The sequence below is a fragment of the Cuculus canorus genome, chromosome 1, assembly GCF_017976375.1.
Source record: "Cuculus canorus isolate bCucCan1 chromosome 1, bCucCan1.pri, whole genome shotgun sequence".
Classification (NCBI taxonomy): domain Eukaryota; kingdom Metazoa; phylum Chordata; class Aves; order Cuculiformes; family Cuculidae; genus Cuculus; species Cuculus canorus.
Genome location: NC_071401.1, coordinates 198,005,018 through 198,025,505, shown reverse-complemented (window position 1 = coordinate 198,025,505; position 20,488 = coordinate 198,005,018). Strand labels below are relative to the sequence as shown.

The 20,488-nt window shown below is 36.2% G+C and overlaps 1 protein-coding gene across 1 annotated transcript in view; it reads left to right on the top strand.

Moving 5' to 3' along the window:
- The window catches only part of PCLO (piccolo presynaptic cytomatrix protein), a 362,471-nt gene extending 346,508 nt beyond the window's left edge, over positions 1–15,963 (top strand). Inside the window, exons 24-26 of the mRNA XM_054056434.1 lie at positions 9,154–9,288; positions 9,909–10,054; positions 14,296–15,963. Coding sequence (XP_053912409.1) covers positions 9,154–9,288; positions 9,909–10,054; positions 14,296–14,436 — 422 coding nt within the window. The 3' untranslated portion in view covers positions 14,437–15,963. The remainder of the gene's footprint in view (positions 1–9,153; positions 9,289–9,908; positions 10,055–14,295) is intronic.
- Positions 15,964–20,488: the final 4,525 nt, after the last annotated feature.

Sequence of the window (20,488 nt, the reverse complement as noted above, 5' to 3'; positions counted from 1 at the left end):
TTCATCATATTGTAATATAAGCCAAATGAACTTTAATCCATTTCCTGGGGGTTCTGATGGTTCAAACTAGATTGTCTAATTTCATGACATCAAGTGGACAAAAAGAATAAATAAATCTGTTGTGCTATTAACACCTTCAGAGATAGGAGATGTAAACATTTTCATTATTTTGGCACAGAAGCTGAAGGCTGGCTCAGAAGAGACTTTGTAATTTCAGACTATATTGTTAAACTCTCAAAAACTTGCATATCAAAAGTAAAAAATAGATTAAAAAATGTATTTGTCATGGGTGAGGGAAAGTAGCTTAAAATCTGTCATCTTATAAATAAGAACCTTAGCAAAATCTAGCAAAATCCACCCTGGTTTTGTATAGGTGAAATTCATTTTGGGTTCTTCATGGAAAAAGAGCTTGCAGACTCACTTGTCCTACTTTAACAGAGCATTTATGCTATATTACACAAAGATTATTGTAGTATGTTGCAAAATACTTTACTGAATTGTGGTTATATCAAATACAGGCTTTTAATAGCAGTTAGCAAATTTCTTCTCCCTTTAGCAACACATTTTCTCCTTGGTAAAGCTGCAATGGAATAGGCTTAAAATAATCAAAGTTCAGTTTGCTCTGTATGTATGACATTAAATACTTTTCTTCTTTTCCCTCTATGAACTTTTGTCCATCTGAAAGCCAGGGCAAAGAGTGCCTTTCATCATCAAAATTTCAGATGTGCTGTGCCAAGCCATCTTTTATGCAGCCGAATCTGTAGCAACTGATTTATCTCCTTATGTAAGATGCTAAAATTGTGAAAAAAAGACTATGAATGTATATTTAGGCTCAGGCAACTATTTATAGTGAGGATGGAAGAGAGAAAAGGTGACTGAAGAGATTTTTGCCTTCTGAGATATGGTGCTGCATAATATCCCCAGGTTGCACCCACCTTTGAAGTTCAATTAAAAAAGCAAGAATAAATACAACTGTTATTTTAGCTTTTTCTCATTGAAGTTATGAAAATGATACAGCTGTAGATTTACATTTTGATACTTCTAGCCCAATTTCACTGTTTAAAAATCAGATTTCTAAATCTAAGGCATCACCTCGCCTCTCAGCTGTCACTGAAAAAAAAAGGAAAGCAGTTCTAGAAGGCATTTATTCATCCTAAGATAATAGTTTAAGGAGGCACTATCTGTGTTGCTTAAAGAGTCTAGGGAATTTGAGTTAGGCACCTAGATTTCCTTATGATTAACCTCAACATTAGTTTGCTATCCTAAGTGAAAATGAAACTTTAGGGAATTCTGGTATTTGAATGAATTATTGAGAGGATGTTGATAGAACAAACATCTTTCCTTTCCAATGAAGTATTTATAAGTAAATTAAAATAAGAGATATCTAGTAGGATATACTATGAATTGGTTCTGTAACTTTTCTTGACTTCCATCACCACACTTGCTTTCTCCCTCTACAGACTACCAGTTAAATACAGGTGTTCTGTGTTTGTCTTCATCATTAAAAGCAATCTCTGCAGTCTTCTCCGATCACCTAAATTGGTTGAATGAGATGTTTTATGATTTTCCCTCCATTTATTCCAAATGCCTCTGTAGTACAGGGACCTGTCTCACTAAAACATTGAAAAAAATTTCTGCAGAGACCTCTGTTCCCCTATACTGTCCTTTAGGTCGCTGACATGGGCAGCTTCTGACACTAGTGAAACTTTCTCCTCTAATCCATCTCCACTAATCTTATTCCCGTATTAACCTCTTCTTTGTGCCTCATCAACCTCCTCTTACAATATTTACAATGTCATTTAACAGAAATAAAATCAGTTGAAACTGGATTTGTACAAGTCTATGATTTTTATTTTTCCGATTTGAGCACGCGTGAAGCACCTGTGTCATTTTCCCTTAATACCACTTTAATTCAGGCCAAGAGTTTTGCATACGTCATCAGTGCACCATCAATATAATTTTCTGGGGTTTTTTTTTCCTTTTAAAGGAAATGATTCAAACATCTTATAGAGGTGCATACACAGTGACCAATAAATGGAGTAAGGTTTATATTTTTTCTGGGAAGTATTTCACACCTCAAAAATTTCAACAGGCAAAAAGTTTTTTCTGTTTTCAAAATGCATTTTGCATAATACTTTTTATCTGTTTGAAAATAAAGGCTGAAAACTATTTTCTTTCAAATATTCCTTGCTTGATCTTAGGAAGAATTCTGGCCATGGAGGCTAAATTTCTGCACTAATATAATCAAAATTTTGTGGATAGAGAGCTTGCTGATTCTAAGAATCATAAAGTGAAACTGTTAGCTTCTTTGTATGCTTGAGCCTTAGAGCCAGCCTCTCTCCCTGTCCACAAAATTTCTAAATTGTGTTTGCTGTGAGCGAAGTTGCTTAATTTTGCTCCTTTTCCTCGTTGCATGATTGAATGTACATCACATCCAAGGAGATAGGGAGATATTAATGAAAGACTTTAATCTTCTTTGCTCATCTCATAGTATACAGTCTGCTCAGAGCAGTTCACATCTTCAGGGTAAGGAGAGGGAAGAGAAAAGAGAGAGCAGCTGCCTCTGTTCACACCTGCTCCCATCAAAGAGCACCTCAGCTTCCTAGAGGGAACCCATTTGTCAGGAGTTGAACCAATAATGTTTACCATCCATAAGAAGCATGACTGCCTGCACACAACATCCCTACCTATATCAGGTAGAGGAGGGAATAAATTCTAGCAACACCTCAGACCTTTATGTATAAGAAAGACCACCTAGCCTTCATGTGGGTAGATCAGAGAAGACTTTGAACACATACAAGGGACCATCAGCAGCTGTAACTCCTCTTCAGAGCAAGGGAAAAAAGAGACAGCCTTACTCTGGGCCTTAGTTTGTCCCATGATCTGTTGATAGCACCATGCAGAGCAAACTGGGTATCATCCAGTTGCAAGGAAAGCAGCATATATCAAAACGTGTATGTATTCAACCTCACCTGTGGAGGTGAGGAGCGTATTTATTGAGACAGTCCTATGCCAGTAAACTCAACAACACTTAAAGTCCTGTGAGACAGGAGGTGGTAGAAGTTAAGATTGTATTAGATATCTGGTTCTTCTTACAGTACGGAACACAAAGATAAAACCGGCCTACTGAGAGAACTGTGGCAGTCTTCAGGGACAAAGAAATATGTGGGGAAAAAGAAGAAAGACAAAAGGAAGACAATGAAAAACATCCCAAAAGGGCAGAAAAAGTCAGAGCCTGTAAACATTGAGTGGCATTGTTTATAAAGCTCATCCATCACTACCTTACAACAGCTTTGCCAGTAGCTCATATCACAGCAAGAGTATGAAAGGCGTTATTAAACAAATAACTGGTACTACAAGCAGTAGGTGTGGTTAAAATAAGATTGGAAGACTTTGGCTTCTATCTCCACCTCTGCAAGTTAGGCACAGAGACAAGATCTGACACCAAAAAAACTCCTAAGTGTTAGGAATCTTGGGACAGAACCAACATTTTTAGGTCCTCTTTTTCTTAAGAACCCATCCTGGATTCCTGGGATTCTATGTCATGCTACTACATATTCTAACCTGAATATTACAAACATATCCAAAAATAGCTAAATCCAAGATTTTGTTAATTTAAGCAATACAGCTATTATACTTAAAGACCGTTTGAGTAGCTTGGTTATGGAATCATAGAATTAGATGATAAATGTTTTAACAAAATCTTGGTGGATTCTTGAGAACTTTATTAAAAAAAGGTAAAATTTACAGCTTTAAAACATGGGACGTGATTAAAGGGAACTCAAAAACATGGGTTCTGTTTTATTGCACAATGTTTGAGATAACTATACCTGCACCAAGTCCGGGTCACTAGATATCTATGAGACAAACAGTGGTAAAATACGTCAGAGAAATTCTTGTATTCTGTCAATGAACATTGTGCAGAACTCTCAGGTTCCCTAATTTAATCTCTCAGATAAATGCCTAAAGAAATGAAATTAGTTCTAACAAAAGAAGTTTTTATTTCTCGTCATGTGTTTATGATTACACTGTGTTTATCATTACTTCTCTCTTCATCTTAGACTGAAAGGTTATGGAAATTTTGAGATTTATTACTAACTCTTTCAGAATCATAAATGTAGCAGATTCAAAAGAGTAATATTTCATGTTGTGCTCAGAAATACTTTTAAATAAAGTTAGGAGACAGACTTCAGTCCCTTCAGTTTTCTTATAGTGAACGCTCATGCAAAAGACAAGTACCAGATACCAGAAGCCACTAATGCAAAAATCTGTGGAGACCGCTTATTCCCAAAACTTCCTCAAGAGAATATTTACAGAGTTGCATCATGTTGTCTCAAAACTGGCATATGCACTGCCACATAATTTCTTTCCTTGTTTGACTCCCTGATCTGGATTCTTTCATTTCTATACCAAATGTTCTTACTTTTCTTCTGGGAATTCTTTTAGCACAATCTGATTTGCTCTTTCTGAAGCAAATCCTCAGTTCTGGGACAGCCTGCTCATCTCCTAGAAGAGTAGAGGACATGTTTTTTTTTTTTTTCCTCTGTGATCTGTGCCAACTGTCAGCACTAACACAGCTGTCTCTGCTCCACCAGAAGCTCAAACATCATACTGTCTACATACCACCATCATCATGCTACAATAGGCAAACTCTAATTTTATTAGGCTTTTTTGCACTAGAACACGACAAAAAGAACCCCATATTTGTGTTCTGGCCACAAGGCAACAAGACAGGGGTCAGAAGATACAGGGCTGATGGCAAAGCAGTGTGGGTGTGGTCTTCTTTAGAGGAGGATTGTCTGCAGCATTAGAGCAAGATGTTGTTCGGCATCCACAATCTGAAAACAGGGATTGCTCTCTGGAATGGGTGCTTTAGGAAAAGTGCAAGTAACATGAGTATTCATAACCAGGAACTGTAGAAATAAATCCTGAAACAGTATGCATTATTCTTAAAATGCAGCCATCTCTCTGAACATAGATAAAAGAAATAATAAGAAGAGATATCCTGCAAAGACAAACAATGGCTCTGTGTTCCTTCCTCTTCCACACAGGTGATGGATAAAGCATGTTAGTCCTACAGGTTGTAGCCACAAAGTGTAGGAAAGTAGGGGTGGGGTTTTGTTGGCTTTTTTTTTTTGTGGTTGGAGATTTTGTTTGGTCTGTCCTGCTTATTTTTTTCCAGCATTTGAGTTCTTTGAGCAGTAAAAGGATGATCTGCGCCGTAATGAATTAAAAAAAAAAACAAAAGCAAACCCACCACCACAACCCAAAATTGATATTGCCACACTCAGGAGGTCTGTCTCACTGGAAGCAGCTCAGAAGGATCTTTCTGTGATTTTAAGTCCTTAACCATAAAGTGTGTGGCTGTTGAAGCTTCAGAAGAACATTTCCTGCTAATTTTGGCAGCAGACTTGATTTGAAAAGAAAAATGCTGGGATATCATTGTCAATATATTCTACCTTCCTCCATTTTATTTCTAATTCCACTGCTCTAACATCCTCAGTCACTTCTGGAACAGAAGAAGCCCATACCAACTTATGCATAACTATGGAACAAAATGTCAGTTTATGTATTTTTTTTCAGGCCATCTGGAAATTCAGTAAATTAATCTAATAGATTCTCATCTGATAGCAGTGTTTAGTCATCTTTTATTTAAATTTCCAAGTTTAACCTGTTTATAGTTGGTCTGTCTACACAGATACGCATAGTCAACCTGAGAAGGCAATTCAAATTACTCTAAGTTAAATGTGTAAATTAAAGAGCTTAGAAATTTATATTTAGACAATGGAACTGAATGAAATTCCTGCCATTGATGAGTGAGATTTACCTGCTTATTTAAATGCATTGCTGAATTAGCCTGGAAAACATGTACCAATAGGAGACAACTATTTGCAACCGTTTGGTGCAATTTTGTTTGACAGCAGGCATCTGATCAAAAAAAAAATAGGACCACAATCCATAGTTATCGGTCCTTGGAAGTTGACAACAACGGTGCAGATGACATTGCCTGTGGTTTATAGTGGTATTCATTTACGACCAACGGCAGAACTAATTAACCTTTCACAGCACTGCGTATGGTAGTTCTACAAGAGCAATAGCTTATATTGCCACCATTGTAGCGAATTTAAACCCCATGACTTCTCAAATACCTTGCAGATATTTAGTTAATTAACCATCACCTTTTAATTCTTAATGGATTTTTAATATATACGGTCCCCTAAAAAGAGGTGTATTGTCATGCAAAAAACACTAATGTATTTAATCATAGCTATATATTTTTAAGTAAACTACTGTAAATGTGTTTCTAAAGTAAACACAATGCTGCTGTGCATCTCTGTGATCTTCTTGTGTTACATCAGTAAATCTGCATTTGTTATGTATCCACACGGGTAAGATCCACTCAAACTTACAGAAAAATGCAAAAGTTTGTTACTGGGCGTTGTGCTTCAGCTATTCCTGCCAATGAAATCCTGGGGGTCATCCAATCCCATGACACCCTGAGAGAATTTATTCCTGTCCTGTCAGTCAAAGAACACTCCTGTTCAGCTGAGTTCAATGTGAACTCTCTCAACAGCTCATAGACAGCTCATTATTAAAACTTCCTTTCATTAGTGTATCTCTTTTCTAAATGTATTTCCATTTAAAGAATCAACTCCACAAACCAATGTACATTTGAGCTGTTCTTAATGCCTGTCAAAGGAAAGATGTAGTGAACATATACAAGAAAGAGATAAAAAAGCCAAACAATGGAAGGAATAGGAACCCCTTCTGAGTCTTCAAAATTCTGCTAGGTTTTGAAGGGGTGATTTATTTTAGTGCAATGTTTCATAAGCCTGGTGTTAAAACTTTTTCACTGCACATTGTGGGATGAATGAAAATTAGCATGGAAACACAAGAGAGCTATCGTGCTTCATGTACTCGCAGCTGGAGATCATTGTTTTCCCCATAAGATCAAATTGTAAAGCAGGATTTTTTTATCATAAAGAGTATTTGAGGATTTCCAGATGGAATTATCAAACACACTCTGATTTACGGGAACCATTTGTCCCTTTTCCTAGATCACAGTGTCACAGGTGGCATCCAAGTTACTTGATCACATTTTATGTTGAATTGCATAAAATGCATGTAATGAAAAAAAAAATCAAGAAAGAGGAGATCCTAACAATTGTTACAAATAAACCATAAAGGACAGAAAGAGAGTAAAGTAAATAAGCTGAGATTTTTTTCCAGGAAATTCTGTGGTTAATTAAAAATTACCTGAAACTTATGTTAGGTTTGTGCTACAACTCTCCACGCTGGGCTTTTTTCATGGTCAAGCACTGAAGTCAGTGCAAGTACCTATATTAATCAAAAAGCCAGATTTATGCAACATCTTTCAGCTGTGTCATGTCTTCAGTGATTTTGGTAGTTTATCCACAGAGCAGAGGAGGCATCATAATTTTTTGTTATATGTATTTGCAGTCATTCAAAATTCAGTTTAGCCAAGCTACACCCACTGGCCACTCATGACTTTCCAGAGTAAGGTCATTATTACCATAGGTTAAAGCTGGTTGACATATGATGGAACAGATAAATAAATAACAACAGGTACATTGTTGGCCTTTCCTTCTTTGGCCCCAACTACAGATGATCTTTTCCGCTGCCATTATAAGATGACGGCTTCATTCTCTTTGCACAAACATGTAGCAGAAAGAAAGGTGCTATTATTACATGTTCAAACCTATGGGAAGGGATTTCTGATGATTAAATACGGTGAAAACATCACTTGCTTCCTAACAGATCCTCTCTCATCTTACAAACGGGTCAAATTCTGACTCAATTGATTTTGCAAATTTGCCCTTGACTGTATCTAAGTCTGATTCCACCTTCAGTTTGTGAGGAGGGTTAAGGAGCCAGTCTATAGCTGTGGTTATTTGTTATTTATTTTTTAGTCATGATTGTCAAAAATATTTTAAGTAGGACTAACAATAGAATGTATGATTCCTCATAGACATCCATGACACGACAGCTGCTATGTATAGTGTGTATTATTCCAGTTTGATTATACATTTGAGATACAACTAAGTAAAGGTCAGTTGGTAATTTTTTACTCCTTAAGAGAGGAATCTCTTCAGATGTATTATAATTTTTTACTTTCTGCAGAATTGTTTTGCTCCTTACAACATCTTGGCACCAGCTTCTAGAATTCCCTGGTAATGTGTTATAGCTCCAGCCTGCTGGCACCAGAAACTAGGTAACAAAGACTCCAAGAGGATTAATGGTTTGGGGTTTATTTGTTTTGTTTTAACTAATGTCTAAGGACAACAGGAAGGTTAAATACTATTTTTTTACTAGCATGACATTAGATATAGAAACATAATCCCCATTATGTCATGTTGCTATTATAGACAACATTGAGCTGACAGCATGGTCTCTGCTTACACCATCACACTCATGTAGAAGTTGTAGCTGTGTTCTACTTCTTGGCTTCAGTAAAGTTTTGTGGGAGGACATGCAAGCGAAAGGTGAAAGAGTTTTTCCTACATTTCATCCCGTGCCTCTCTCCAGCTCTGGACTGATTTAGATAGAATTCCCTACAATGTAAGAATAATGGGCCTGTATTTGTGCTCACATAAGAAGGGAAATCACCCTTCCATAGTGAGAACTTCCCTTCAAATGGCATGAATGATATTGCTCCATATACACAAGCAGGTAAAATGAAAGGCTAACTTCACCAAAGTCTTAATTCATTGCCTTTCAGAATCTTACTTTTTAACAATCTGTTTAATGTTTTCCTTTTTTCATTATTTCTTTTTTTTTTTTTAATGAGATAACTTGACAATCTTGTAGTAAAAGTTTCTGAAAAGGTGAATTGTAGTAACCATTACATGACTTGTAATGACTCCTAGTGAAATTTGTATTCTTGGGAACAAAGATCCTCTGAAGTAAATACATTCTGAAGCATAGAGCCTGGTTGTTCAAGTGTACTGCGTGTATCTACCGTTTATTCATTCAAGCAATTAAAAACCATAAGCTGTCATGAAAAAAAAAAAATGACAGAAGAATGCCAAACAAAAAAAAAAAAAAACAAATCAGAAAACTACTTTTCTCCAAGTTAGAAAGGTGCATTGTTTCCTTTTACACTAACGAAGGTTGCTTTTTCTGCTTTTCCAGGTAAAACACAGGTTATGGGTGAGATCAAGATCGCACTAAAGAAGGAAATGAAGACAGACGGAGAACAGCTGATAGTAGAAATCCTTCAGTGCAGAAATATCACATATAAATTTAAATCTCCAGATCATCTACCAGGTATCACACAGAAACCAACTTCATCATACTTTGAAAACATTAAGTAGGTTGTATCTAAATTTACCTAACATCACCACTAAAATGGGAAAGAAAATTGTTTCTTAATCAGAATGACATATTCTGTAGGAATCTTTTTAGAGTGTTTTTTTTTTTTCTCCCATGAGCAACTTTAATGTAAGTAAAAACATTGTATAGAAACAAATTAACTCTCAGAAGTTAATCCTCTTTTTAAATTACTTTTGATTGTTAAAAATTAATCCTTTTAACTTTAATAAAAATGATAACTTCCTGGATTATTCAAGAAGAATGATATCTAGTGAAAAATTGTATTTTGATGAGAAAGCTTTTGCAAAATTAATAGTTCATGTTAGCAATAACATTTACATAAATACGTAATGACATCAAGGTATTTGTTTCTTTAATGACAGCATTTTATGTACAAAGTAATTCCCTCTGATTTAGTGGGATGGTTCCATTTCTAATTCACATAAATGAGCAGAGAATATGGCTCTGTAAAGTACCACACTCTGTTTCTTCAAATCTCCCCTCTGTTGAAATAATTTGGAACTTCAATTATTTAAAATTTTCTGTGTTTAACTCATGGAACTGTTCTTCCGCAGACCTGTATGTGAAGTTATATGTTGTCAATATCTCTACACAAAAGAGAGTAATTAAGAAGAAAACCAGGGTATGCAGGCACGACCGAGAGCCTTCATTCAATGAAACATTTAGATTTAGTTTGAGTCCTGCTGGGCATTCTCTTCAGGTAATTCTGCACTTTATTAAAACCTAATTTTGCATGTTGTGTATGCTGTGCTATGGGCATTTGAGATCAACTTCTACCATAGTTGTTTACCGAAAAGAGAAAATTGCAAAGGATATAACACAACTACATGATAATGGAAATATCCGGCTGGAAGGCATTTTTAAAGATGGTTTAATCCACCACTGCACACTGAGGAAAGATATTTATAAACGAAAGCTGAATGTTATAGGCTTGATCTGCTCTTAAAAGAAAATAAGGAAGTTATATATGCCTTCCAGAAATAGTTTTCTAGATATTTAGAAAGTTTAGTACAGTATCTAACTTAAATAAGCCATATTTTTAAATTAAGGTAATTTATCCTTAAATATCCTCACAAAGCACAGAAAACAGCTGATTTTCTTTATTTTTGTAAAAAAAGGGTTGCACTCTGAAAGTCTGTTATCATATCTCTCCTCTCTATTCTTCCAGACTAAGTAAACCAAATTTTTTTTGACATGCTCTGTCACCTATGTGCCTGACCATTTAGCTATTCTATCCAGTTCTTCAGCCTTTTAAAAAGTTATGGTGCCTAAAATTAGACAAAATAGTCATAATCTCAGGCACTGCAGAATCACTGATTATGCCAAGTCAAATATTCTCTGCATATATTTGTAAAGGAGATGATGGTATTTTCATTCTGTGGCACATCAAATGATGTATGGAACTGATTCAGGATTTTCCCCTCTCCCGTGTTTTAGTTCTTTAGAAAGATTTGATCATTTGGTCAGATATTATTTTTAGACAGGTAGATTCACTTAATCTACCTTCATTTACCTTCAGATAAGTAGATAACTAATATAAGCTTGATATTCAGGCTTCCTCTGGTCAGTTTAAAGAGACAGACAATTCCAAGATTACATGCATGCTAATCTTAAAAATAAGTGGGAGGAGTTATTTGGCATACAATATCCATTTAATGTACCAACAAAACCAAGCCAGCTACGTTTTGACAACTAACTACAGATTGGATTTAGATTGGATTATCTAAATTCTTTCGTTAGGCTTATTACTTGAATCATTAAAAGTAAAGCCAAAAGTGATACTGCTCACAAAAGGCGGCCAACAAAAATAGGTACTATCTTTTCTCTGTGTTAGGATGTTCTAACAACTTTACTGATTCAATAGACTCAGTAAAAGACTATTTCAGATGTTATTTTACCTGGGAAAATCCAGAGTGGTCAATAAAGTCTTGCTGAAGTTTAAGAGCTAAAATTTCTGTAAAAACTTCTTTTCCGGTGGTGGTTTGAAGAGGAAATATTAATGGGTGAGTAGATCAGTAAAGAAGAACCCACAGACTCCAATGGAAAAATAACCCATCAAGTTGTAAAGGAGTGAGGCAGTGAGTGAGGCAGCCATAGGAACAGTCTGAAACTTTACAACATTTCCTCAGAAACTCTGTGACACAAACTGGTGCTGCACACCAAACCTAAGATAATAAAGACTGTAAAAGTAGCAAGTTTAAAACAAAACAAACAACAAAAAAAAGTCGTTCTTCAGCTGGAGAAAATGAATGGAAAAATTCATGGGCAAAATGCCCCATAGTCCGTTAAATATAACATGTAACTTGTGAATTAGAAATTCAATGGTCCACAGATTATAGTAGGTATTTTTGGAAAGCATCACTACATAACTGTCCTTTTCTTATATTTTGCCTTATGCACTGCCCTATACATATTGGGAACCAGAATATTTGCCAGAAAAGGTCTTTGTTCTGACTCAGTACATTTGTTTTTATATGGTTTTCATACCTATCAATCAATCTGTTCACACTGCAAATGAAGCTGGCCAACTTGAAAGCTGAATTTGAGAGTGGCGAACATTTAATGGCAAAAAGATGGATATTGACAAAAGAGATTTGAAGCACAAGAGAAGGGGAAAAAAAGAGAGAATGTAGAGAACAAGCATGGAATTGGGAGATCAAGGGGGGAAATAAGATCAGAGAGAGGGAGTAAGACATGGTAATCATAGAAAATACATCGTAAAGAGAGAGGAGAATATTAATATTAGCCATAGAAATGGGTCAAAGGGATATTGAGGGAAAATGAAGAGGAGAGGAGAGGAGAGGAGAGGAGAGGAGAGGAGAGGAGAGGAGAGGAGAGGAGAGGAGAGGAGAGGAGAGGAGAGGAGAGGAGAGGAGAGGAGAGGAGAGGAGAGGAGAGGAGAGGAGAGGAGAGGAGAGGAGAGGAGAGGAGAGGAGAGGAGAGGAGAGGAGAGGAGAAAGGGAAAATGTAATTTAGAATCATCTGGTTAATATTGAGAATAAGGAATCAAGGACAAAAGGAACGGGAAAATTCTGTTAGAATTTTGTTTCTGTCCCCAAACCCTTGATGTGTCAGAATAGAAATATTCTGCAGAAAACATTTTGACAGGTTTCAGGCAAGCGCTTGTTTCAGCCTCTGGCAGCATGCTTGCTTTCTTCTCTGAATTTTCCCTGTTCCCTGGCAACCCACCTGCAACCCTTCTGGAAAGCACTAAGGTCCCGGCTCCTTCACCTTGTTCTCTAGCTAGCTCCTGGCTGACTGATTTGTTGCAATTAGAAATATACAATGTCCTGTGTGAGGGTAACCAGAAAAATCCAGAGGAATGTTTTTCACAGATATTGTGGTTTGGCTTGCAAGCTTCTAGGCTGTCCATTTCTTCAAAAAACACTGAATCAAGTGACCTAGAAGCCACTGACAGTAGAAGCAGGCTGCCTATTTTCCCCAAAGATTAGCTTTCTAATGAGTGAAATAAAATGGTGTTCCCTAAGAGCTCAGTGCCTAAGGGTCATCTGGTCTTCCTTCCTCAGACCTTTTGACCAACAAGCATGTAGGTGTCTAAGCTGTATGCATACACACATTACTGGCAAACTGATATCAAAATTACTACGAATTTCTTCCCTTTAAAAAAAAAAAAGAAAGATTTTTTTAATTACTGTCAAGTTAACATTTTTTACTTTGTTTTCCAAATGAGAATAGAAATTTTTCAAATATGATGACATTTTTGATCACTGGAAGCTCTGGTTCTTCTACAGTTCTGTTACATGTCTGCTGCCGTATGGTGTCTTCCAGCATCTCAGTAGAGTACAAAATCTTTGAATCTTGACATTCTTCGGTTAGCCTAGATCTGTGAAATCAAGCATCAAAATACCCTATTCTCACTCCTGCTGGTTCACACAGAGGGTGACAGACTCCTACTGTTATCAGTTGCCTCTCTTGCTCATTGCTGGAGATCTGCTCAGTGACTTGTGAATATAAACCTGCTGCTAATTCCATCATGGAACTAAATTTTTCATGAGTACTTTTTCATCTTAAAAAACATAGAGAGAAGTTAAAAAGAAAAATAAAAGCTCTGAACTTGTTCATTCAGATACTCAATAACCAATAAATGCTAGAATTTATCTGTGTGTAACTGTAACTCACCCACTGAAGTATATATATTATCAGATGCATTGCTCCCAGAAGCACACAGGATGAACCTCTAGATCCACAGAAAGAATTAAGTTCTTCGGACAAGGCTATTGCTTGCATAGCACGAACCTGCTTAGCTGGAAAACTTGTGTCTGTGCGATATATCAAGGAGAGTCTTGAACATCCAGCCTGCATAGCTCACATAACTGCTGAGGATGCTCCTTGCCCTTCCTACTCTTCATGGCTTAGTAAGCACGAGCCATAAGACCAGACACAGTACTGTAGGTCTCAGCCATAGCAGGAGTGAGATTGCAGATCAACTCCACATTTTAGGATAGACTACCACTTGCTGAGGTGAGAAATCAGAACTTTGGACTTTCTTACACACTGGTCTCCTCTGAGATACAGCCTGGATGTGCAGCACTCTCCGACCTCTGTGCACTTAAAAAGGGCTGGTACTTTGCCTGCAAAAAGCTTTAACCAGTAACTTAAAATTTGACCTTGTGTTTGTCTTTCGTAACCAGCAGGTGAACAAATTGCTTACTAAAGCTCAAGATTGCCGTCTTGTAGTTGCTACGTCCCACAATAATAGAGTAGAAGAGGGGGAAAGTTCAATTTTCACAGGGCTTGCTTTCTATTGGGAAGGTAACTATATAAAGGGTTAAGATCACTATTGCTTTTCTCTTGTGTGGGTTCTGAATCAGAGCTCAACATTTCTGAATATTTCATGTTTCCTAACAAATGCAGTATGTTGATATGCACATTGATATTATATTATTATTATTATTATCATTATTATTATTATTTTCCCAGATTCTGCTTGTCTCCAATGGAGGGAAGTTTATGAAAAAGACACTGATTGGGGAAGCTTATATCTGGCTTGACAAAGTGGATCTAAGGAAAAGAATAGTAAACTGGCACAAACTGTTGGTCAGCTCCACACAAACACACTGAGCAGAGCTGTCTGCTTAGGGCACAAAACTTGCAGAGTCTGCTATAAACAGCATCACTCCAAGACTATAGTTTGATATCATTGTGTTTAGCTAGTCTTTCAGAATATAAAGTAGAAAAGAGCAGTCTCTGGGCTACATAGCACACTTAAATGAGGGCTAGTACATGTATTTTGCTGCAAAAGACAGCAAAGCAAAAGAAAACCTGGGCCCAGAAGTTAAAGTGAGGCTGTTTGAAATGAAGACTGATACGAGGGCTCCATGTTGTTGGACTCTTTGTGAAGAGAGTAACTGTGAAGGAAATAAAGAAGGCTGGAAGGCAGGTGTTAATGCAGAGGTCAGCTGCAGCTGGAGATACAGTGATGGAAAGAGCTGTCTGGTTTTCTGTGCAACCAGAAGGAGATCATTTTATGCAAAAACACCTAGGGTGACTGACTTCCCAAATCTCACTTATCAGAAGTGCAAAACTGGTTCCTCTGCACCTTAGGATCTCTGATAATTTGCTGTAATGAGATTATGCCAATTGATACAAACTACAAGGCGTTTGCAAGAGTGAAAATATTATTTTACATTCCTTTATTTTCCTTCTTTTTTTTCCCTTCAGAATCTGTACTGTAGAGAATCAGATCTGATTGTTTCATTTGTTTCTGTGTGTTAATGAATATAAAGCACTGTCCTAGAATGTAATGGATAAAATTATTTTAATGGTCCATAATTTGGGATGTCGTTTTCAAGAGAAAGGACGGGATGTAACTGCTCTGCATCAGGAAGAAAAAGTGCTGTTTCAATGTCAGTGACTCTGTACTTCGCCCTTTGAATTAGCAATTTGAAAACAGTCTGGAATTGTAGAGACTTAAGCATTGGGACTAACACAATTTCAACTAATCCTTCTGTTTTTCAGCAACCAGTCTTTTTCTGAAATTGTACAGAGACAATGAATTCTAGGTGACATTGTGGGCACTTTGGAGCAGTAGACTCACCCTGCTAACACCAACCTGCACAGTGCAGGGATCTGTATCAGCACCAGTGAAACACTTAAAATCTAAGGGGAAGGGATAACAGGGCAGTAACTGCCTAAATGCTGTTGTGTTAGAGAGAATTAAGAATATCCTCTTTCTATCTCAGAAGAACATCTGAGTATAATCCACTCAACAGCATGGCTTCTCGGTCAGGGAAGTAATAAATACGAAGGTAACTTGCAACATTTCAGACTGTGTCAGCACTTCCATACTTAAAGACCCGTTTTCATGGGCTTGAAACCAAGCAGTTAGCTCACCTTAGGGAGAAACTACTGCCTGGCATGGTTTAGGCTGGTTGTTGTATTTTCCCTCATACCACTTTTGAAGAACAAGGGAGAGCTTCTCCCATTATCAAAACTAATAGTTTCTTTAAAAAACAAGAATCAATACTGTTCTAAGTCCCATGTTACTCAGAAGTCATTTAATATTTCACAGCTTCATTAAAAAGTAGTTTCTCTTGAAATATTACCTCATGACCTTTGCATATTTAAAAAGAAAATGACCAAACTTCTGCACTTCAGGCATTTATTTTCCTTGCCCAGTAAAGACTTTTCACAAATTATTTAATGTATGTCTTCTTATACTTTCTGAGTATATGTAGTACACTTCCACAGGTTGTGTAAGACCAGCTTAAAATATTCTGGAAAATAATATATGGGTTGAAAAAAAAGGGTAAATAAGGCTGAGCTTATTCAGAAGCTGCACTCACAGTGAAAAAGCTACACCATTTAATCTGGTGACACTTCCCACATACAGTTTCAATTTATCTTTGTCAACTGAAAATGACTGTGGGGTAAAGGAATATGAGAAGAAACACACAGAAGATATTAACGTTACACATACCAAGGAAACTCCTGTTGTTAATAATCTGCTGGTAGCCTGCGCAACTTGCAAGCAGAGCAACCTTACCAAAATCTTATTAGCTATATTAATAAAACAACATCACTGACAGTGGAAGTAGGATGTGTGCTTTAATGTTGAATTTTATGCTTTCACCAGTATATGTATACCCTACCTCTCACATGTTTTAAAAACAGTCCTCTGGAGTTATTGTAAACACCCTATATGTTTTGATGTTGTGTATGTTTTTATAAGATAAATAATTGAAAGAAAAAATCCCCAATCAAACCAAAAAAAACTGTGTGGATATATTTGACATATGTGTTGCTCTTTTGGTGGGTTATTTTGCATTTCTGATGGCCGTAGTGTGTTCTTTTTTGGAAAAAAAAAAAAAAAGACTGAAAAAAAAAAGGTCCACTTTTATTTACTGTGTAAAGTACAAGCCATGAGGTGTGCAATTTAGTGCAAATTGCTGGTAATTTTGTTCTTGCTAAGATTTATAATAAAGACAGCAAGTCATGCTGGTAGTTGCTATGGAGATTTCTAGCAGGAACAAGCATTACCCGTCTGCCTTACTGGGAAGCTTGTAATCATCACTCTGAATTGAGAAAGCAGACAGGCATGCTTTGCTCTCACACACGTACAAATGTGGCCAATATTTTTATGACATAGTTGTTTTGGGTGGTATAGTTGTGGCCGTATGGAACAGCTACATTTGTGGAGTACATCGGCTGACAGCGACTGGGTTAATTCGAGCATCTTTGATTCTCTGAACAACACATGAAATGTTTCTGCATGTTGAAATGGCAGTTTCGGACTCCCATCATGAAACACAAAGAGTAGAGTTTGTCAGGAATGCGGCATCGTGTTGGCCAGCTGCAGCGAGGACAGGGCTCCTTTGGTGTCAGCAAGGTTGGGATAGTGACAGACCTGGGTCCACGTGCTCTCTCTTTTCTGAGGCAGCATTATTCAGAGGTCAGAGGATGCTTCCAAAGTGTGCCAAGTTCCCCTTTTTGACCAAATTTCTAGGTTGTACTGGAATCTCTCTATGCAACACAGATTCATGTCTGAATGCATTTTTTTCTTTTTTTTTCTGTTTTGTGAATGAAGTAGAGAAAAACTCTCTTGTGACAATGTTTTTTAAAAATAATCGAACAAGGACTATTAGTATTTTTTTACTTTTTTGTATATATCTCAGTATTTTTTTTTTTCACTTTTTTCTCACTAAATTTTGTTTCCTTTATCTGGCCAAAAGTGCTTAGATGTGACAACAAATTTTATCATTTCTGAGTGATTGATTATTAATGAGTTCACATATTTCTAAAATTGCTTTGAAGACGCATATTGCAGGGAGGCAATAGCAGAGGCATTTTAACTGTTTTTATTCATTAATCTTCTGAGTAAACAGAGATCGAAGCTGCTTCTTTGTTCAAGGCCTTGTATAGTGGAAACAAGCTGAAAAATGAGCAAAAGCACAGTATGTGTGTTTACAAATGACAGGGATTTCTAATGTTATCATTATTACTATTATTATTTTTTTTATTATTATTATAATACATACAATGGGCAGCAAACAGCCACTTTTCTTTTTTCCAGGCTAAAACTAGACATGAGAGTTTCTATGATGAATGTTGAGCTAGTTTTTTATCATTACACTTTAAAGTGATAGTATCCAGGGACAATGAGTGCTGCTTCTTCATTATTCTCCATGGTTTTACATTACATAGATAGTGTGTGGAAGAAACAAAACACCAGTTCAAGTCAGCTGAAGTCAATAATAGTCAATATGTTGACTTAAACTGGATTTAAATAAAAATCTAGGAAATATTTGAGTTATTTTTCTGGATGCTGGGTGTTCGCATGGATAGGCTGTGGGAAATGGTAGCTGGTAACCAGCTGATATTGATTTTTACTTTGCGTATGATGATGAAGAAAAGGAAAACATCTATTATATTGTAAGCTAGTGTGTGCCCAATAGAGAATATTTAAGTAGGATTTAGTTTCATGAAGATATCATAAAGATGTTAATAGTATTTTTTTACATCATTATTTGAATCATAACTGACACTATTTTTAAGTACTTTATTTTCATTGCTACAATGTTGAATGCCCCAGATTCCATTATTTGAATATATATCTAGATATGTACATACCTATGTGAATAACAGAAAATTTGCATTTGTGTGAGTGTAACTTATGAAGTTAATGAGACAGAGGGGAAAGTAAGTGTAAGTATCCATCACATTATATTTAAACCCTAGTCCTACATGCCACGTGACTTTTCACTACACCTAGCATGTAGGATCAGTTGTTCTTTATGAATACATGTTGCCTCTGGAAGGAAAATAGAAGGAATAAGTGAATCCGGATACTCTCTCTTTAAATCATAAAAAACATTCTAATGTTTTCTATATGTTCCGTTTTGTTATTTTAAAGAGATTAATAAACTAATATATTGATGAGCTCAAGAGTTATAATATATATAGATATCCATAACTCAAACTGGATTATTTGAGCGAAAGCCTTTTTGTTAATTTGTTACCCTGTAAATAAGTGCACATTTTTGTAAGAGAGACTGAGTTTAAATTATTAACTCCATCTTACATCCAGGCATGTGAATGTGTCCTTATTTGACTGTATCTTATAGATGTTCAGTGATGTGCTCAGGTGCTCAACAATGGCTGACTAGCGTGTGTGCTGTCATGCTACGAACAACATGTACAGCATAGCCAATGTTTAAAAAAATCTAAAAACACCCAAAAAAACCCACAAAAACACACAAAAAAAAAATGATTAGTCCTTGAAGAAATGTAATGTTTCCACAGTGAATGTTGCATGCATAGGTGGTGGTTTGTTGATATTCATTTTAGTTTTAATTTCTTTTAATTTTCATTTTGCTAACATTCATACAGATTTGTTCTAAAAGTTGTAAAAACTGAAACAAAAGCAGTATGGGAATTGTATAAAAATGCTTGTAAATCTGTTTCAGTTTTCACTTTATGTATAAATCCATGTCATGGTTTTGTGATTGTATACAGGATGTAACTTGAGAATTTATGCAAATTGTGCTGTATAAAGGCTGTTATCTCAGTCTGAACAATAAATATTTAAAATATCTGGTGTGGTTTCTTTTGCGTAATTAATATGGAAATCTATTTTGCTGGTTTAAATCTCCTATTTCTTTTTTATCATATTGCTGTACACACTGCCCATATTCACCTGTCTTATTTTGGCATTGGCTCACGTCCCACAGTATCACTCATGTCCCACATTTAATTTTGAAATAAGGAATAGTTAGTTCATCAAAACCTTTCTTCAAAAAAGTCAGAACCAGAATGCACATGCAGCTTGTTAATATCATTGCAAAGATTCATCTCTGACATCCTGTATACACATGAATTAAATGTTCATGTGTCAAAACAGTTTAGGAATATACCGAGCATTGTCTCCTCACTGCAAAGAAAAGATAAATTGAAATTATATACTAACTCTTTATCTCTTTTTAAGTTCCTGGCAAAGGCAGAATGCGAAATTATCTGATAAACCCTTAAAAAACTTTCTGGCTCTTTCCTGCAGTAGAAAGAAGTTTTCCAGGAACAATATCTTTTATACCTTATTGTAAAGAAGAAATCAGTTTCTTTCGTAAATCATTTTTATATTACTGACTTGTACCTGAATTGTAAAACATCTGTGAGGTTTCCCCACAGAGCCTGCATTTCTGAGCCATGTCTAGACCTATATTTATTATATTTGCGTAGTTTCCCTCTTTGATACAAATAATAAAAAAATCACATTTCCCAAGTAAGATAAACTGATTTTTGAATCTGTTACTTGGAACACACAGCCTGGATTTTTTTTTATGCCCTTTGATGACCTTTTCTTAAAAAATAGTGAGAAGTAGACAACAACCTTGAGGATACCTCAAGAAATGGAATGATCTTCTTCACATTAGCCTGCACGCACCAGCACCAAAACAGGCTAACTTCTATTAATATCCATCAGGAGCCAAACACTGGTCTTCCCAGTAACTGCCTTAATCACAAAGATATATGCTTGGGGTACTTTGGGTATCTCGTTGAGGAAATAATCATGGCTACAACCAACACTTCACCCCACACTCAGTCCCACTTCTCATCTTTCTCTTTTATTTTGGTGAGGAAGCTCATGCCCAGCATGCTGGCCCTCTGGAAAGCATTT